This window comes from Zingiber officinale, chromosome 8B, assembly GCF_018446385.1.
Source record: "Zingiber officinale cultivar Zhangliang chromosome 8B, Zo_v1.1, whole genome shotgun sequence".
NCBI classification, from domain to species: Eukaryota; Viridiplantae; Streptophyta; class Magnoliopsida; order Zingiberales; family Zingiberaceae; genus Zingiber; species Zingiber officinale.
In genome coordinates, this window is record NC_056001.1 from 36,897,782 (window position 1) to 36,916,773 (window position 18,992).

At 36.7% G+C, this 18,992-nt stretch overlaps 2 protein-coding genes across 5 annotated transcripts; both read right to left on the minus strand.

The window, feature by feature from the left end:
* Nucleotides 1-5,072: 5,072 nt before the first annotated feature.
* On the minus strand, nucleotides 5,073-10,511 carry LOC122014744. Of its 4 annotated transcripts, none has more exons than XR_006120751.1 (5): nucleotides 8,889-10,511; nucleotides 7,650-8,554; nucleotides 6,366-6,491; nucleotides 6,120-6,176; nucleotides 5,073-5,535 (listed from the first exon to the last, which is right to left on the minus strand). XR_006120751.1 is itself a non-coding variant. In XM_042571140.1 (5 exons), the coding sequence occupies exons 2-5, from the start codon at nucleotides 9,904-9,906 to the stop codon at nucleotides 5,290-5,292; spliced, it is 2,226 nt and encodes a 741-aa protein (XP_042427074.1). In that variant the 5' UTR covers nucleotides 9,907-9,953; nucleotides 10,263-10,509; the 3' UTR covers nucleotides 5,073-5,289. The 4 variants fall into 4 exon arrangements, 3 of the variants coding, with proteins under 3 accessions (XP_042427074.1, XP_042427075.1, XP_042427073.1); XM_042571140.1 differs by lacking the exon at nucleotides 6,366-6,491 and having other exon boundaries at nucleotides 8,889-9,953; nucleotides 10,263-10,509; XM_042571141.1 differs by lacking the exon at nucleotides 6,366-6,491 and having other exon boundaries at nucleotides 8,889-9,953; nucleotides 10,350-10,508.
* Nucleotides 10,512-11,124: 613 nt separating this feature from the next.
* LOC122014576 (heat shock 70 kDa protein 15-like) lies at nucleotides 11,125-18,668 on the minus strand. Its single transcript, XM_042570852.1, has 10 exons — nucleotides 18,530-18,668; nucleotides 16,993-18,207; nucleotides 15,900-16,124; nucleotides 15,612-15,707; nucleotides 15,329-15,535; nucleotides 12,609-12,803; nucleotides 12,380-12,526; nucleotides 12,149-12,298; nucleotides 11,776-11,906; nucleotides 11,125-11,600 (listed from the first exon to the last, which is right to left on the minus strand). Exons 2-10 carry the CDS (start codon nucleotides 18,160-18,162, stop codon nucleotides 11,378-11,380), a joined length of 2,544 nt encoding a protein of 847 aa, XP_042426786.1. The 5' UTR covers nucleotides 18,163-18,207; nucleotides 18,530-18,668; the 3' UTR covers nucleotides 11,125-11,377.
* Nucleotides 18,669-18,992: the final 324 nt, after the last annotated feature.

The following is an 18,992-nucleotide window of genomic DNA, read 5'->3' on the forward strand; positions in this document are numbered from 1 at the left end:
CTGGTTGACTTAGTGGTCCGAGCGCCCGGAGTTAGCTTTTTGACCAGATCACGTCAAGCGCGATCCGTTGCATTGGGGATAAAGTTTTATCCCTCCCAGGATGCCTGAAACCCATTCGGGGTGCCCCGACCAAGGCTATAAATATAGCCTTGGTCCAGAAGCTTTTCAACAATCACAAGTAATTCAATTCCAGCACTTGTACGCTTCATTTTAGAGTTAAACTTCTATTTCATGTGCGTCAAAGTTGTAAGAGGTTTCTCCGCCCAGAGGAGATTTTTTTTAGTACGTTTTTCATCTTCCTTGGATTAACAACCTTCCCGGTTGTAACCAAGTAAATTGTGAGCCTCGGTTTTTCTGTTCTATTTTGTTTATTCTGTTTGTGCAAGTGTTTTAGTTGAAAATCCGAGAAAGAGGTTATTTTATTTTGCAGGGCAATTCATCCCTTCCCTCTTGCCGGTCTCCAAAGGGACCAACGAGTGGTATCAGAGCGAGGACGCTTCAGAAGGACTAACTGCCGACCGAAGCAAGCAACCAATGGTCGGACCAAGCATCGTTCCACTAAAATTCGAAGGGGACTTCGTACACTGGAAGCGTTGTATGGAGGTATTCCTGAAAACTGATTTCGAAATTCGTCTAATTATAAAATATGGTTTTGTAGCTCTTACGAATCAGAATGGAAAGGAAAAAGAAGAGAGCCTTTGGACAAAGAAGGAACAAAATGATTTCGTTGTAAACAACCGAGCAGAATATCAATTGCTGAGCGTGCTGCCGCCTCAAGAAGTCAACCGCATCGGAAGTTACTCGTTGGCCAAAGAACTTTGGGAAAAATTCCTGGAACTCCACGAAGGGACACCCGAAGCCAAACTCGCAAGGAGAGATATACTTTGGAACAAACTGACGAACATCCGTCTGGAAAGAGGTGAGAAAGTAGCCGATCTACATGCAAAGGTAAAAGAGTTAATTACCGGACTCGAGAATCTCGATGAAACGGTAACCAACTGGGACACCATACGCTACACACTCAATGTTTTTCCCAGAACTCCAGAATGGATGTCAATCATCGATGTCTACTATATTTCAAAGGACCTGGAGGTAAGTACCCTAGAGGAGTTATTTTCTACTCTTGAATTACATGAAACTAGATGTGCAGGGACAACGAAGGAATCAAGTCATATAATGGCGCTAAATGCAACCAAGAAGGATGAACCCGAGTCAGATTCAGAAGAAGATCAAGAAGCCTATATAGTAAGGAATTTAAAAAAAAAATAGATCTAACAAATTTAAAGAAATGCAGAATAAGAAGAATCCAAGAAATAGAAGAAGGGTTTATTGCTACTAGTGTCAAAAGGAATGACACTTAAAAGAGGATTGCCCTGAACTCAAGAAGGACAAAATCAAGGTACCCAAGAAGCACAAGAATTTAAAAGCTACTTGGGACGGTATTTCATCATCTGAATCTGAAGTACAAGAGTATGCCGGACTAGCATTGATGGCGAGGTATGAAGGGCAAAGTACATCGAAACCTAGCATCGATGAAGGGAGAGCGACCTCAGATGAATGCAGCAAAACAGGGGGAGAGTCAGGCTTCAAGTCTAATATGGTAAGTGAGGTATGTCTCTTACCTCTTGATCAGCTTTATTTCAGTGTTAAGGCTATGGCAAAGTTAATGTATAAATTAAAAAATGAAAATACTAAATTAAAAAATAAAAACTTGGAAATAAAAAGAACTTTAGCAAAATATTGTATAGAGGATTTTGATAAAATTAAACTTGAAAATGTTAAATTAAAAGAAGAAATAGAAAAATTGAAAAACTCTAACTGTTCAAATATTTCTGCTTTTAAAAATTATAAAGGATTAAACTAGTACTATAGGTTTCATAAAAGTCAGATCAGAAAAATATCAAAAAATTATGTACCTAGAAAACACCTGATTAACCCTGTAGGATAGAATCTACATTGGGTTCCAAAGTCGTGTTTAATTTGAACTGTTAATTTAATTGAGCACTTTCAGCGAGAAAATTAAACAGTGAATTTCTTTATAAGGCTTTGTCTAAGAAAGTGGTTGTTGCTCCAATAGCCAAGAAGGCCTAGTGCCTCGCCACTGCCTAGAAGTCAAGTATTGAAATAAACAGTTTAATTGACTAACTGAAAAGCATTAAAATTAAAATTAATTAATGCTTTAAAGGGTTATTTACTTTGTTTTAGAAAATATTTTTCAAAAATATTCATGTTTACGAAAACTTAAATTTTTTTTTAAGAAATCTTTCCATTACAAATTTAAAAATTAATATATATATATATATATATATATATATATATATATTGCCTTAGAAATTTTTTCTACTTAAAAATTTTTACTTCAAGACTTATGCAATTTTTTTAAGTTACTTATTCTATTGAACGAAATTTTTTCAAAAGTATTCCTATTTACTTAGATATTTTTCTTTACTTGCCAATTCTTTTTAAAGAAAAATCTAAATTACCTTAGACTTGTTAAAAGAACCCCAATTTTTTATGTGATCAAAGGGGGAGAAGAATGTTAAGTCTAGGGGGAGGTGTATTTAACATTGAAAAATCTTACTTACACTTATTTGAAACATTATTTGTTTTTATATTATATCTGTTTTACCCTATCTTAACCTGTGTTATTCACATCAAAAAGAAGAAGATTGTTGGAACCCCAAGGTATTTTGATGTAATCAAACAAGTTAAGTTAGGTTATGTGTGATTTACCCTTGTGTCTAAGTGTGCAGGAGCTTAGGAGCACAGAAGTCGAGCAGAAGACGCGGTTAGCGAGAAGGACGGCACGGGAGAGAGTCGACGGGCTCGGTGCATCCGAGGGACGAGGTGACTACGGAAGAGTACACCGGTGGACGAGAAGAACGTACGCGACGTTCAAGGGACGAGAAACCGGAAAGGAAGGCTGCTCGAGGAGAAGGTCGGAACTTGGGTTCGGGTGAGCCCTATTCCAGATGGCTGAGATCACCCAAGCAAGCGGAGTCGAAAGCGGAAGACCCGGACCGAGGCGAACAACACCGGAGTAGAAGGTCCGGACCAGAAAGTCAACCTGGTTGACTTAGTGGTCCGGGCGCCCGGAACCATTCCGAGCGCCCGGAGTTGGCTTTTTGACCAGATCGCGTCAAGCGTGATTCATTGCATTGTGGATAAAGTTTTATCCCCCCAGGGTGCCTGGAACCCCTTCGAGGCGTCCCTACCAAGGTTATAAATATAACCTTGGTTCAAAAGCTTTTCAACAATCACAAGTAATTCAATTCCAGCACTTGTACGCTTCATTTTAGAGTTAAACTTCTATTTCTTGTGCGTCAACGTTGTAAGAGGCTTCTCCGCCCAGAAGAAATTTTTTTAGTACATTTTTCATCTATCTTGGATTAACAACCTTCTCGGTTGTAATCAAGTAAATTGTGAGCCTCAGTTTTTCTGTTCTATTTTGTTTATTCTGTTTGTGCAAGTGTTTTAGTTGAAAATCCGAAAAAGGAGTTATTTTATTTTGCAGGGCAATTCACCTCTCCCCTCTTGTCGGCCTCCAAAGAGACCAACAAAGGTATAGTATCAAGGGTACTTTCCTGACAAAGTCCTTTCATGGGACATATGGAAGATGTGCTCATGTCTCAAGAAATGTGCACACTGCCCATCAGGACTCTATATAAAGAAGGGTTTTTCACCGGCAAAGGTATGCGATAATATTGAATTCTACTATTGCTCTGCTTTTCCACATTTTCCGATGATTGACATGAGCGTTGGAGGGTCAATGCCGGGGATCCCTTCCCTGGTTCGGCACTGACACTATTTATTTTGCATAGTGGAGCGAAGTCCACGTCCGATCAGTGAAGTCGTCACCTCTCAGCTTCATGGTTTCAGACAGGATCACCTGGTATTAACTCCACCTCCATTACATTCTATTCAATTATTAGATAATTAATTAAGATGGTTAGCCTAAAGGTGGATTATATAGCTATTCACGAACAATTTATTTTTTTAAAAAAAAAAGTTAACTAATTAATTAAATCTGGATAAATAATGAGATAAAATCTAGATAAATAAATAATAATAGATATTAAATATATAATTATTCACTAAAAAATTTCAATTATGTCAATTGAATGTGCATTAAGTTTTAATTATAGAAAAATTAGTTTATTTTATGCATTATTGATACATGTAATTTTAATTATATGGATAAAGCTTTTATTTTTTTTTTAAAAAATAAAATTGTAGGTATTTCTTGAGTTCGGATTTTCTAATTCCGAATCTTCTGGGCCATGAGAGATCCTACAAGTACATTGATAAAGTGAATTAGACCCTACTTATTTAATAGGTGGAGTATAATCCACCCCACTAATGAATAGGTAGGGTCTAGAATTGATCCAAGGATCTTGGATCAGAGGATCTCTGTCCGTATTTCCTAAATATAATTCTTAATAATTATTTTTTTTGAAAAAAAATCAAACAATTATACAAAATTATTTAAACATATCATCTCCAATTAAATAATAATAAAATATATGTTATTTCAAGTATACGACATATACTATGTCAATTAAAACTAATTTTAATATTCAAAATAAATCAAAATTTTAGAATACTCTAAGACGATTAAGGTATTTAGTAATTTTGATATCAATCCTACTCTAGTAAGATTAATGTTAATAGTACAGTAAAATATTTAATTTATAGTTTACCACACATAATTTTTTGATATATTATATTTTGACTGTCAAATTAATAATAATTGGATAGAAAAATGTTAAACTATCGATTAAAGAGGCAAACTATGTGGTGAAAATACTAAAGATAAAATTAATGTCAACTGTAAATATAATATTTAAAAATTTCATCACATAATTAATAAGGAGATAGACAACATTATTAAGGTGATAGACGGTATTTTATACTACTTCACTGAACTTATACACACTCAAAAGTTGATCTAAGATATTCATTCCATAATTCTTATTCAGTAAACATACTGACAACTGACAGAGTAAATAATAAATCTTAAAGTTTTAGAATTGCACTAAGCAAAGTAATATGAAAATTATCATCCAATAATATTTTGAAATTGACCTCTAAATATGCTTAAATTGTATTTCAAATTTACTACAGACAAAACTCAAATATATAATTGAGCATTCTACTGAAGTAAAAAAATAATAATAATAACCAATCAACACGTGGTTGTTAACAAGTTAATTGCAAATGGAAAAAATGTCTAATGAATCGATTGAAAAGATCTCTAGTTGCAAAATGTGCAGTAGTTGAACAGCTTTGCTATTTGATTTTGTTGCACTTGATGAGAACGTTAGCAAAACTCTTGTACATGTGATTCTTCAGGTATTTCTCTTGTACCTTTCTCCTTCCGAGAATTCCCATTTTTTCTTTCATTGATGGGTTGCTCAGCAGATACTGAATGTTCTGGGCCAGACCTTGTATTCCTTCTCTCCCAACAGGATGGAGAAGACCGGTAACTCCATGCTCAACAATCTCCCTGGTCCCTCCTGCATAAGTTCCAAGCACCTGCACCAGAGGCCACGAGATGAACGAACTTAGATCACAAACAAAATCACAAACAAAAGGGAAACCATCTAATTGAAGATAAGCTTCCATTCTGATTGCACATTCTTGAATTTCCTAATAAATCTAATAAAGGGAATGAATGATCAATATAACTTGCTACAACTCTTCCTGATCTGAAGTTCTCAATTACAGATATAAACTAATCCATATCATTTTTTAGTCATCCGGCATGAGATTTTGGATCAGACACTCGTGGTAGCTCAACGAGATTTGCAGAAACCAACGGGAAATTAAGTCGTGTAATTTCTCATCCTTTTGCATACGTTTAGCTGGTTATACATAAACTTCCTATCGATCGTCTGATCTTGGTCTCAACTATGGACAATCTATTTTGAGGTCAGCCTAAGAGCCATGAAATTTGAAAGTCTGGAATGAATGAAGGCCTACATAGTCACGCTGCCTAATGCAAATAGTGGAACTTTTGAAAAAGTTAAAAGCAAAAAAGGCGTCAATCAAGAAGCATCAACCTATAATGATCATGAATTTAATTTAAGAATGAAGAGCTAAGGTAAACATGAGAATACCGGCAGGCCAAAAGCCATAGCTTCAATTGTAACCCTTCCAAATGTTTCTCCAAGCCCCTGTGTATGAATTACGTATTATCAGATGATTATAAAGCAATGCGAAAACTGTTATAAGGTAAAGCAAACAGCAACCTAATCATTACGGGGAATGGAAATGGTTATGATAGTCAAGCTAATGGTTAGAACATCAAAACTTCAACAAAAATTATAAACTTGGAGTCTTAACTATTTGAAGTTCACACTAACCTTTTTATTTGATGCTTAAGAAATGCCATTTATGAACTTCCTATTTTTCCCTTTCTTGTAGTCCAATAATAATGCAATTTCCTACAAAAGATCCAGGATTTTGGTGCAAGGAGCAAGCCATCCAATCTACAAGTGAGAGATGGCGATCACTAGCTCATATTAGTTTGTCTTTCTAGCCAAATCAAATAATTTTTATCCTTCTACCACCTTCAGCAAATGGTATATTCATCTTTTCTCTTTCTATATCGAACAACTTGGGTGGTTTTCTGAACTTTGTAGACTTATAACAAACTAATTGCATGGCAAAAAAACAACAATGTAATTTTCAGTGTGATAGAGAGAGACTACAAGAGATCTCAGTTTCAAGATGTAACCTTTCAAAGCTCTCCAAATCGGCTTTTAGTGCCAAGAGGAAAATTAACTTCATGAAGTACCAGAATGAAACTATTGAGTAATATTAGATATGGTGTATTCTTCAATGGTAAGGAGATAAGGTTACTGACATTCTCTCCTGAGAATGCCATGCTTGAGGAGATTATAAAATAGAGAAACGATAGCAAAGTTGAATCTTCACTAAAAAATATGTAGGCATTCTATGATTGATCTATCACTTGTATTAGTGAAATCTTTCACTATCAGGATTCATGGGTACAGACAAAGTCTTGGACTAGTTCTTAGGTCATATTAAGCAACAGCAAGATAATCCTTGGTAATGTTAAGAAACTAAGATATCAAATGAGATTAGAAAAGATGTTGACTCTATTGACAAGGTGTTTTTAGGTATAGGAAAGAAGAGCTGAGTTTCTCTTTAGGTTATATTAAGTGATGGAAGATAATCCTTGGTAAATTATTTTTAAGGTCTCAAATGAAATCATAAAAGATGTTGAGCTATATTTCTAAGTTTTTCTTGTGTAGTACAAGGAATCTCATTGCACAAGATCTCTAGGAAACAATTACCAAAATCAGAATTCAAAATGTTAGTAGTGTACAGATATCAATATGCTGCAGTAGGAATAAGTGGATTTTTTTTTTTAAAAAAAAAGGAAAAGCCAAATTCCCCCAGAACCTATAATAAAGAAAAACAGAAAAGTTGGATATTTAGAAAGAAGAATCATGTCAAATCTCAATCTCTAAAAGAGATGCTAGTGTTACCAAAACTATAGTGAAGTTCTCCCAAACAATGATGTATAAATGATAAAACAACTAATTATCTTAACAATAATAATCTAAATGAACATTCCTGTGTGCTGTAGATAAATCTTATGATGAAGGATCCCTTGTTACCTGTGCATTTATCACGTATACATCTGCTGCAGCATAGAGTGACGCAATGCGTGTAGTTGCTGGGGTCCATAATACTTGTTTCGTCAGGTTTGAATGTTGAGATAACAATTTAAGGATAGCTTTTATGTAAAGCACTTTGTTGCTCTTGGATCCAAGTGAACCTATAAGAACTTTAAGGTTCTGCTCTACTTTGTCCTTGGTTTCTGCCAGCAGATTCCTTAATTTTTGGCCATCTGCTCTGGTGATACTCTTAGAAATATCATTTCTCAAAGAAAGAACAGTGGCTGATTTTGAATGTTTTCTCCTCTTCCTAGTAGCCATACTACTAATGTTACTCTTCAGAACAATATCCTGGTTAGTTGGCATTGAGATGCTACTAGAATTAAGCTGAATATCTGTGTTTCGGTGAGCAACTTCTGGAAACTTTACCACAAGTGATTCATCTTTTGGAAATGCTTTCAAAGAAACATTATGTTCAGCCACCAAACGAGCTGATTCTAGAAACAAGCGCTGACCTTTGGTAGGGTTTATGCTACTGAGAGACATAACAAGCATGTCATTATCACTCAAGCCCATCTCTTTCCTAACAGAAGCTCTTAGCATATTCCTCTTCATAAGCATGTTTTCTGCACTAAAAGCTGGAGTGTTCAGGGAGCATGGAATACCAGCTATGAAAGCTAATTCATCGTTCACAGAGAGAGGAACTATCATTGGTTGCAATTTGAGATGAATCTTCTCTTCTTCGCACCATGATAACCACTGCTTAGATTGTGACTCAGACAAGAAAACTATCAGTTTCACTTGGCTAAGCATATCCTTTGATCGGTCAAAGTATTCTCGTCGATTCTCCATGATCCACCAAACTATTTGATTTGAGCCACCTGGGAAATGTGCCAGATATTGCTCTGCAACAAAACATCACGTATCTTTATGAGCTTAATGATTAAATGTCTCTACAAGTTCATCCAACTTTACATTTCATACATAATGCTTATGTATTTGGGATTTGGGGAAAAATAATTTCAAATCAAAGAAAAACTTCCCTGATGAAAATTGCCATATCAATTCATCTTTTAGTCGACAGACACTACAATTTTTTTTTAATCATACAACTCCTTGTGTTTCATTGTAATTTAGCGCAAGAGGAATATATTAGATGACGAGACATCAAAGAGTGATATAGAACTTAATTTTTGTCCATAAACTCTGATTATAGATTATAATTTGATAATTTCTGACCTATCCAGGATGAACAGACAGCTGATCCAGCTATAATAACATCTGCTTTCATGGCAGTCTTGAAGCTAATCTGCGCCCTGTCTTTAACTACTTTAATCCCTCTTCTATCGAGTTCTGTCAGCAGCCCACCTTTTCTGCTTAGGACTACCGCAAAGACAGTACCCCCACAACTCAGGATCTCTGATGCTAGTTCCATCATTGAAAGCGGAGCTCCTGTCATTGAAAGTTCATGAAGAACCAACACAAACGACTGTGACCGAACAATATGAGCAAATTCATTTTTCCTATCACAAGTGCCCCACATTTTCTCACCATTCCACCCCAGAATGTTGTCCTCTGCCTTACCAAATGGTCCCACAATCAATCCATATGAAGTATTTCTTCTTGGTATCATCCCTTCCTCTATCTCGCCAGTTTTATTCTCCAAAGCCATGCCCTTCAACTTGGCTGAAGCTCTTCGCAGTCTCCGTTCTGATCTCCTACTGCGCTTCTTGGTAGTATTAGCTTTTGTTGGGACCTCTTTTACTTTCTTTGTCTGAGTATCACCGATCTTAATCTTGGTAGTATTAGCTTTTGTTGGGACCTCTTTTGCTTTCTTTGTCTGAGTATCACCAATCTTAATCAATGTTAAGTTCTTTCCATTCTCTGTTACAAAATCCTGATTCCAAGTGATTGAATTTCCAGCTAATTTGCCAGAACTACCTGCCTTGCTCTGATAACCAATGAGTTCTTCCTTTCTATGGTCACCATGAGCCCACTTTGATTGCACATGGAAACCAATGTAAGCCCAAAAAATTACAAGCATCAACCATAGCACTACAAGATTGCTCCGCCAAAAAAGCCACTTGACAGAGGTGGCCTTGTTCTCCCTTCGGGTTCTACTAGAATGCAACCTTCCATTGAGAGGAGAATTCCTAGGACTAAACCTCCCTGACACAGAAGGCTTCAAATTTCCCGTCGTTCTGACTCCAAGCTTCCGCAATGATTTTAAATCCGATTTACTATTGCCTTCCTCCATTTCTACTACCCTCTTTAAACCTCATCAAATCAGGTCAGCAGTCATCTCTACCCAATTTACAGAAGAAAATCAGAACATATCTAACATAATGTCCGACAAGTCTTTAGCTCCACCAATTTTAGAAAAGCGAAAGAAAAAAAAAACCTTTTTTTGCAACTTAAGAGAAACGATTCAACGTCCAAAATTTCCTATTTTCGTCTATCAGTATGCAAGCTCTAAAATTTTGGTTTAGAGCAACTGCTTCATTGAGGCACACCCATAATCGACAAAAAGAACCAAAATTTCGGAAGGAAATATACGATAGATAGCTCAATTCATCCGGGAGCTAACTGGCAAGAGAAGGTTAGGAAGCAAACCCTAGCAATTGCGAAAAAGAATCTGCTCAAACCAACCAGAAGTTCGAACCAGCTAACTAGAAATCGATGAACAAGCGAACAGGTGACCTGCAACCGACAACAGAGACCGAAGAGGAGAATGATTAGAAGAAGGACATCAATTAGGGATCTTGTGACGCTTCTCCAACTTTGGACGCTGAGAATGGAGGTGAGAAGGAAACGGCAGGTGCAGACCGAGTGGAGAGAGAGAGAGAGTTCTATACACGAAATCAAAGTATCTCCAGTGCCCTAAAAGTGGCGTGGACCAATTGACTTATTGGTATCAGGTGGGTGCACTGAGGAGAGCTCTAAAACATGTTTTCGCGTTCTGAAAGGCCTTCGTCTGAAGTCAGTTACTTTCCGAGCAATATCTGCACGTGAGGTGCACGTCCATTAATTGGTCGCAAATAGTTGATTGTTTGTTATTTTATTTAGCACTCTCACCGGTCTAAATTTAATCTTATTTTTTTAAAAAAATATATGATAATAATTTTTAAACATAAAAAAAAAATAGAAATATTTTCTAGAATATAGAAACTTGCAGCAGACGTAAATAGCCTACTCTTCACATTTGAGGTGTACATAGAAACTGATCAAGTATTTATTTGATCATCTTAAATATATAACCTCAATTTATATAAACCTATCTCAATACAAGTTCTCATAGATATAAAACATCCCTTCCCTCCTTTATATGATAAAAAAATTATAAATCATCTTTTTTAGTAAGTTAACTTACACAGCAATTTATATTATAAAAGCCGTTAATTTATATCAAATTTTAATTGAAACAGTTATCATTTCAGGTTTCACAATGCTAGAGACGTTACTTTTAGCACAAGCATTTGTGAACTATGAAAATCATAATTTTCACCAACTTTCATAAGAAAATCAACGACACATAAAAGAGGACTCTGAAATCTTCTGATCTCCCTATCAGGTTCCATGTGTGATAAAAAAGAATCTCATAAATAGTCATACTTGAGAGTGAAGATCAGAAGGTAAGAATTCTTGTGATTACACTGCTGAATTCAAGAAGATACTCAAAAATCTCTGGCACACATTTAGGACCCCTCAGAGAGACAAGTTTGATGTTCCTAGGCTGACGGTGCACTTTCGGATCTGTCAGTGTCCATTGGCTCAGTCGCTTCTGCTGGGGGAGGTTGACTGCCCTCGTCAGACACATGCTCCCCTGAAGCATTCCCTCCATGGCTCTGTGGCTCAGAAGCTTGAGATTGATCCCCAGGTGTTGGAGTCGAAGGGGGTGTTTGCACCTTAGGTGGTGCAGGTCGCGGTTTAGTCATTATTGGTTTGCAAAACCTGCAATAAGTAAAATCCAACCAAGCAGTTATGCGATATGAGTGAAGGGTTTAATTTGTATCTAAACGCATAATTTGAGATCCGAAATAGAACACCTAGGTGCCGACTGATAACAAACCATTGTGCCAAAAACAAAACTAGATTCAGATGCTATTGAGGTATCTGTAAAACTCACCTGTCCAAGGCCTCCGTCTTTCTTTTAATATCAGCCGAAAAAAGGACCGGAGTGGCATACTTGGGCGAGGCATCCTGCAGCTGCTGTTTCTCCCTTATCCATGCTTCAGCTTCACCGCACTCACTGACAACCTGTAGAACAAATAGCACTATCTTGCATCATAATTTCTTCGACTATATCCTAAATTCCAAGTGGAACTAAAAGGAAGCACAATTTAATCAAAAACAACCAGAAATAACACACGCTGAAATCCATAACAGCAACCAATAATTTCAGCCAAGACAAATTGAAGGGAAACCCCAGAGATGCAGATCCATCACTAAAACGTACTTTGATACTCAGCTAAAACAACCGTTGGCATAGAGTAATGTACCTTCTGTTTCTCAGCTATATCAATGTGGTCAAACTTGGGATCATTTGACAAGGCTGCTCCTCTGAAGCTATTAATGCAGTAAACAAGTTGATCAATTGCAGGACCTCTTTCTGTCCACTCCTTGTATCGCTCCTCGATTGGGTTACCTTGCTGGACTCAAGACAAACGTCATCATAGTAAAGGGGTTCTTTAAACACCAATGTACAGTAAGACCTAAAGCAAATATTTTACCTTTTGAAGTTCCTCAAGTTTAGCAACATAAACACCCTTAGTTTCGTCTTCTCCGTCTTCATAGAGCCAATCCTCAACTTCCTGAAGTTTTGCAATCAGCTCATCTTTCTCTGGGGATGTGACAAATGCCTCGTACTTATCATAAAGCTGAACGTAGATTTTCTGTTAGAATCTTAATGAAAAGGAAGCAAATATATCCTACGGTAGAATTAAAAATATATATTGTTACCTTGTTTCGCATGTCATACACATATGCCTCCACAGCATTTTTCTTGTCCTTTGTTTCCTCCATCACTCTGTCTTGAAGGGCCATTTCAAATTCCTTTTCAACAGACTTCTGTAGTTCTTCAGCTGACATCCCACCATAAACCAACTCCTTTACAGGAACATTAGTTTTCTTAACCTTCTTTTTCACAGCTTCAACCTACAATACATAACCTTTATAGTTAATAAAAAAATGCAATTTATACAAAAAGATCAAAATTGAAAATGATGAAAATTTCACCTCAATATGTAAAAATGAAAAAATGTATGCTGAGTGACAGAATAATATCTCAGGTTACCAATTAAAATAAAGATCCATAATAGCACTTCTCAGAATGTGCACATGAAAACAAACACTGGAGTCCAAGAAAAAGAAAAGATGGGAGAGTATAAAAGGATTTTACTTTTGCTAGAAAACAATATTCAGGATGTCAAGGCTTGCTTTCAGTATCACATCACAAACTTCGTTATCAGCCAAATTAGTAACAAATAAAGGCAATAAAAGAAATACACAAAACAAACAACATGATTATCACCTAGTGAAACACTAACCAGATACAAACAAGCATTAGTAAACTGTATTAAAAAAACACCTCATGCACTAGTCTTTTGAACATTTTAAGCGTTAACTTAATTTTAACACCCTATATTTCATGTTTTATAAAATATAACCAAGAATGCAGGTCCAAATACCTAGCGTTAAAAAAGTTTAAATGTCATAAGCATGGATTTGAAACATATGAATTCAATAAGGTTTAATAGGGCAATGTAACCAACAAATATCTGGGAATAACAAGTATAATTCATAATTGAAGTATCTGAAACTTTTGCCCAACATTCTATCTTTAATCTCCAAGAATAGTTGAAAAAAATTGAAAAGAAAACATGAAAAGAGAGAAGACCCTTGACCAAGAATTTAAAGATGTTTCCATGTGAAAGGCAATCGGCTCACTGCATATGCATATGGAATATGCAAGAGTTTTTATGTGATATAAATTTAAAGTGTATATAGAGTGAGTCAGATAAGTCAACCCCCCACCTAGTGAGATAAGATTTGGTTGTTATTATTATTGTTGTACAAAGAGGGCCAGATAAAAATGGCTTACAATTATCCAATGCCAGTATACTGTCCATCCATTAAATTCAAAATTCAACATAGAAAATATATCTATCAATCATATAATGCAATTTACATAATATAACAATGTAGAGTATCATTTTAATTAGTAACATGTATATAATTAATACCTAAAATATTGATCATATTTTCATCAAATGTTCAAGCTAACACTTACAAGTGTGTGCTACCACATCAAAAAGTAACTTTAGTGTTTTGGAACCATAATTATTCCTCGAGATGAAATACTCTATAGGGGAAAAAATCATGTCCTTTTTTCACCTAGCATGGGTTAAGCACCCACTTGACCCACCTAGGCATCCAAACCAACCAAGGGAACCTTTTATTGCATGCGCAATGTGGTCACTTATCTAAAAGGCCTAGGCAGATGCATAGAACATTACACTACAATTGGTACAAATGAAGAGACGAAGAGTATGATAATTATGATGGTTCACTGCTAATTAAGCATTTAAGAAAGTATCAATATTAAACATAAAACTTTGAAGTGATATTGCATAAATGACTCTAATGCGACAATGGCATGCAATTGTGGAAGTTCAGAGACACAACAGAAACATATAAGTATAGGCACCTATATGAAATATATCTTATAGTTTGGGTCCATTTATGTGATAAACTGTTTACATTATTATCCATTTTACTCGCAATGGGCCAATTATTCTATTTATATTGTTAAAATATATATTACATTATAGTCCTTTTCTCTCCTTACTGAAGAACCTCTGTCAATCATTTGCTTCCACAGCAACATCAAAGCACAACAAGAATCTCAAGCCAGAAGTCAGGACCTAAACTCACTTTCGGGGGCAATGCCTCCTACATCCCCAAGATCCTACAAGTCTCTTTCTCTTTGGATCCGCTGATGCCTTCCTATATACATATCTCATCATTCTGTCCATTTTCAATAGAACGTAGATATATCCACACTATCTTCTAGGGCTTCCCTTCGAAAACACAATATATATATATATAAACATTGCTCAACTTGGTCATCCACTAAATTTAGAATAACTTTAAGCACTGCAACTTAGACTCAACTTACAAGTTCAAATATAAGTTTTGGGGAAACATGGAATGTTGAACACGAGTCAATCTGTGACAAATGCCAGGATGATATTTAAAAAGAAGCATAAAAGGACGTTGCACAGTTTGATAAAGATAAATGATGCCTATATAACCATGTTTCTTAATAGTAAAGCACCAATACAATAAAGAGCTCAAATTACCAGCATCAGATTTGACAGAACAAGGAGAGACAGATAAAATAGGTACCCTAGATCTTAATTAATCTATAAGTGGTAACTTGATCATTTTCAGAATCAAACTAGAATTTGAAGAATAAAAAACTCCAGGCCATGTTACTGATTGCTAAATCAAAGCTCAAAGATTTTAAGCTTAAGTGTCAAACTAATATCAGAAGAAATTTTTTTTAACATGTTAGGGAGGAAAAGAACATTCAAGCAGGAAAAAAAATCAAGGCCCAATTAGGAAGTGAAATCTTAGGTCAACATAACCACACAGAAAATAAGTACTAAATTAGGAACCTTATTATCAGTTTCCATTTGTGGAGGCCTTTGCTCAGACTCTGGCACTCCGTTATCAACGCCTCCAGAAGTCTTCACATCCTCCATGTTGACATCAGTTTCTGTTTTAGAGGAATCATTTGCTGCTTCATCTGTGTCCATTTTTACAGATTCCTTTGGTGGTTGCTCTGCAGCTGAGACTGGGACTTCAACTTCCTCCTCCAACATCTGTAGAACCATGATTAGTCATGGCAAAAGATAGGTAAATAGAACAACAATACAATTGCTCACTTCGAGTACTTACCATAGCTGAATCGATAGAAATGATTCCATGAAGATTCAAGCGAACTTTTACTTTCAACCTAGCCCGCTCACCAGTGTTAGATTGGAATGGTCCAATCTGCAAGGAATATTAGAATTGTCAAAAAGAAGCAAAGCTTAAAGATTTGGCAAACATTCACACAATGTTAAGCCACAATCACATGAGAAGGATGTAGAAGTAAAGACTCAAAATTCTCATCCATTGCTGAATTGCATCCACACACAAAAATATAAATGCTTGTTTGTGATACTTTTCAAAGAAAATGATTACCGTATAACTGCTGATCTTAGCTGCACCATGCACATCACCTGCATCTGCATATACAGCATCGACACCGAATGTAGCATGCCTATAGAATGTAAGAGATTTGACACTGGGAAGTAAATTTCCTTTCGGAAACACCACTGTAGTCTGTTGATTTTCAGCTCCATTCTGAGAGTCAAGAGCAGATCCTTTCCAAGAAAATGCAATTGAGAAAGGGAAACTCTCATGAATCTGAAAGCAAAGAAAAAGTTACAATGTTAGTAAAGTATGCAGCAAAAAGAACAATGCCTTGATGTAAACATGTAATCCAGAGCCATTCACAACTAAGGAAAGTTATCAAGAAAAGTTCGATGTCATAACTTGGTAAAGTTAAGGTACCTAGGCAAGCCGAACCAATGACATCATTATATTAAAGAAAGTACTCAAACTAGAATCTTAATGAACAAATAATAGAAGAACCAATTACTAAGATAATTGTGAACTGCAACAGATTAATACATTTAAACCTTAAATGTATACATTTAATCCATTTAAGAATAAAGAATTATCCTTAAATGGAAATTGAAATCACATATTAAACCTGCAAGTAAGAATGAAAAATGAATTAGGAAATGAATGCAATTGTCCTATCACAGCAAAGAATAAAAACAATTAGTTTCATGTGTCAAATGATGAAACACATGATAAAATGAGACAGACAGGTATCCTAATGTGAGATATTTGAACAAATCTTACAAAAGTTTGTAAATCATACTACGGAGTTAAATGTCCAATTTCAACACAGTAACTTCTGAAAGAACAGCTAATACAAAGTAAACCATTTACAGAAGCTAGTGCACCATAAAAACATACCAAGCAAGTGCAATAGCTTGGCACGTAACAACCATTTTATAAGACATTGTCCACCACACTGCCATCTGGAATTTCCCATCATTTCCATGGTAAATCAACAGACACAGGCAAAACAACATAAAAAAAAATAAACAAGCCAGTGCCCAATACATTTAGCCATCAAAAAGGAAAATGAAGTACAGAAACTCTGCTAACGTAATAGCAAAATATCATTATAAAGCAAAATCAAGATTGAAATATCTAATACCTGAAATTCTCGCACTTTGAAAGTGGGACTTAGTATAGCACATTGAAGGGCACAACCACGGGCCACACACTCACTTGCATTCATGGTACGCCTAGGCTCTTTGCCAAAGAACTCTGTCAAAATTTTGATAATAGCTGGAACACGGGACCCTGATCCGACAACTTCAACTGAGTGAATATTCTCCACAGTCAGCCCAGCTTCGGCAAGTGCTTTCTCTAATGGCCCTTTGACACGCTCCAAGATGGGAATGCTGATCTGCTCAAACTCTTCTCTCTTAATAAAGCCTTTCACATCCTTCTCATCCATTAGACACTCAATGTTCAATGGAGCCACAGGGTTTGCACTAAGAACCTTCTTTAGCTTCTCACATGCTGCTCGGAGCCTGATACAAGCCCTAGCATTTTGATACACATCTATCTTGTACTCATCTCTGAACTTAGTGGCAAAGTAATTAAAAATAACTTCATCGAAATCTCTCCCACCAAGAGACCGATCATATGAATGAGACAATATTTTTAGCTGCCCCTTCTTGTAACCAGCAATACAAACTTGCATGCTTGCATGTCCAACATCAACAAAAGCCACATTAAGCTGATCATTCTCTGGTAAGTCTGTCTTATAGATACCATAAGCCAGTGCAGTGGCAGTGGTCTCATGGAACAAGCGGAGAGGATGCAAACCAGCAATTGTAGCAGCATCTAACATCTCTCTCCTCTGAAGATCACTGAAGTAAACTGGAATTCCAATGCAACAATCAACAACTGCTGCATTTAGATTCTTCTCTGCAATACTCTTCAGATTGGATAGAACCATGGCAAGGATCTGGGTCGGAGTAAATGCCCTCAGTTCACCAAGGTAGTTTGCATGGACCAGTGGAAACCCATCGGGCCCTTCAGTCACCTTAAACGGAAAGGACTGAATATCCTTCTGTACCTCAGGATCTGAAAATTTCAGACCCAGAAGACGCTTGATCTGCGATATTGAGTTCTTAGGGTTCATCGTTGAAGACGCAGCACCAGCAGTCCCAATAAAGCGCTGCTTCTCGCCAAAGCAGACAACAGCAGGAGTCTCACGCTTTGATTCATCGTTCAGAACCACATCGATGCCACGCTGCCTTGCTACCGCAACAATGCCGCTCTCATTGCCGACGTCAAATCCAACAACGCTCATTTTAATATATATTATGCAATCTCGAGACCGAAACTAAAAGGTGATCTGTCAGTTAGCAAATCAAAGAACCAATTTTTAGTAAGATGGATATTGTAAAACCAAAAGCAAAAAATCACACTTCGTCCAGAAAAAACACGAAAAGATCTTATTATAGTAACACTGAACTACTGCTCTGGAAATCTAACTACAAGATCGGCCAAACTGAGCGCTCCACTGATTTAATTTCTGGCTAAGAGCAAAAACAGAACGAACGAAAGCACCAACCAAGGAAAACAAAGGAAAGATCTATTGAAAACGAGTTAAAAGCTTAACTGAAAATGATAAAAAATACGAAGAATCTAGGGTATGGAGTGGGTTCCGATCGTACCTCGACGAATCGCCGATCGATATTTTACCAATTTGTCGTCGTCGCTGTTGGAGCTGTTAGGTTTCCCTTGCGCAAGGAAGGGGAAGAGGGGGGCAACATAAAGCGCCCCCTGAGACCATGGTGCTTCTTCTAGAACCATCGGCTCGGAGGGACTTTGAGATCGGCGGTTCAGATGAACAGAACTGATCTTAGCCGTCGATCGGGACACGCCCCCCTTGACTGGCGGCGGGTATACGAGTCGCCAATGCTTCGCCGGTCGGACCGAAAGGACCACACGGTTCGAGAAGGTTCGGGTGGTTGATCGAAGCGCCAGCTCTTCCTATAGTTCTCATTTAACTCTTTATGGTAAATTTTAACGGGGGCAGATCCGGTAAATTTCATCCTATCTGTACAGGTACTGTCCTAACCTCTCACAATAAGATGGTGGGACCCACTACTTAAATGTAGGTTCCATCATCTAAAT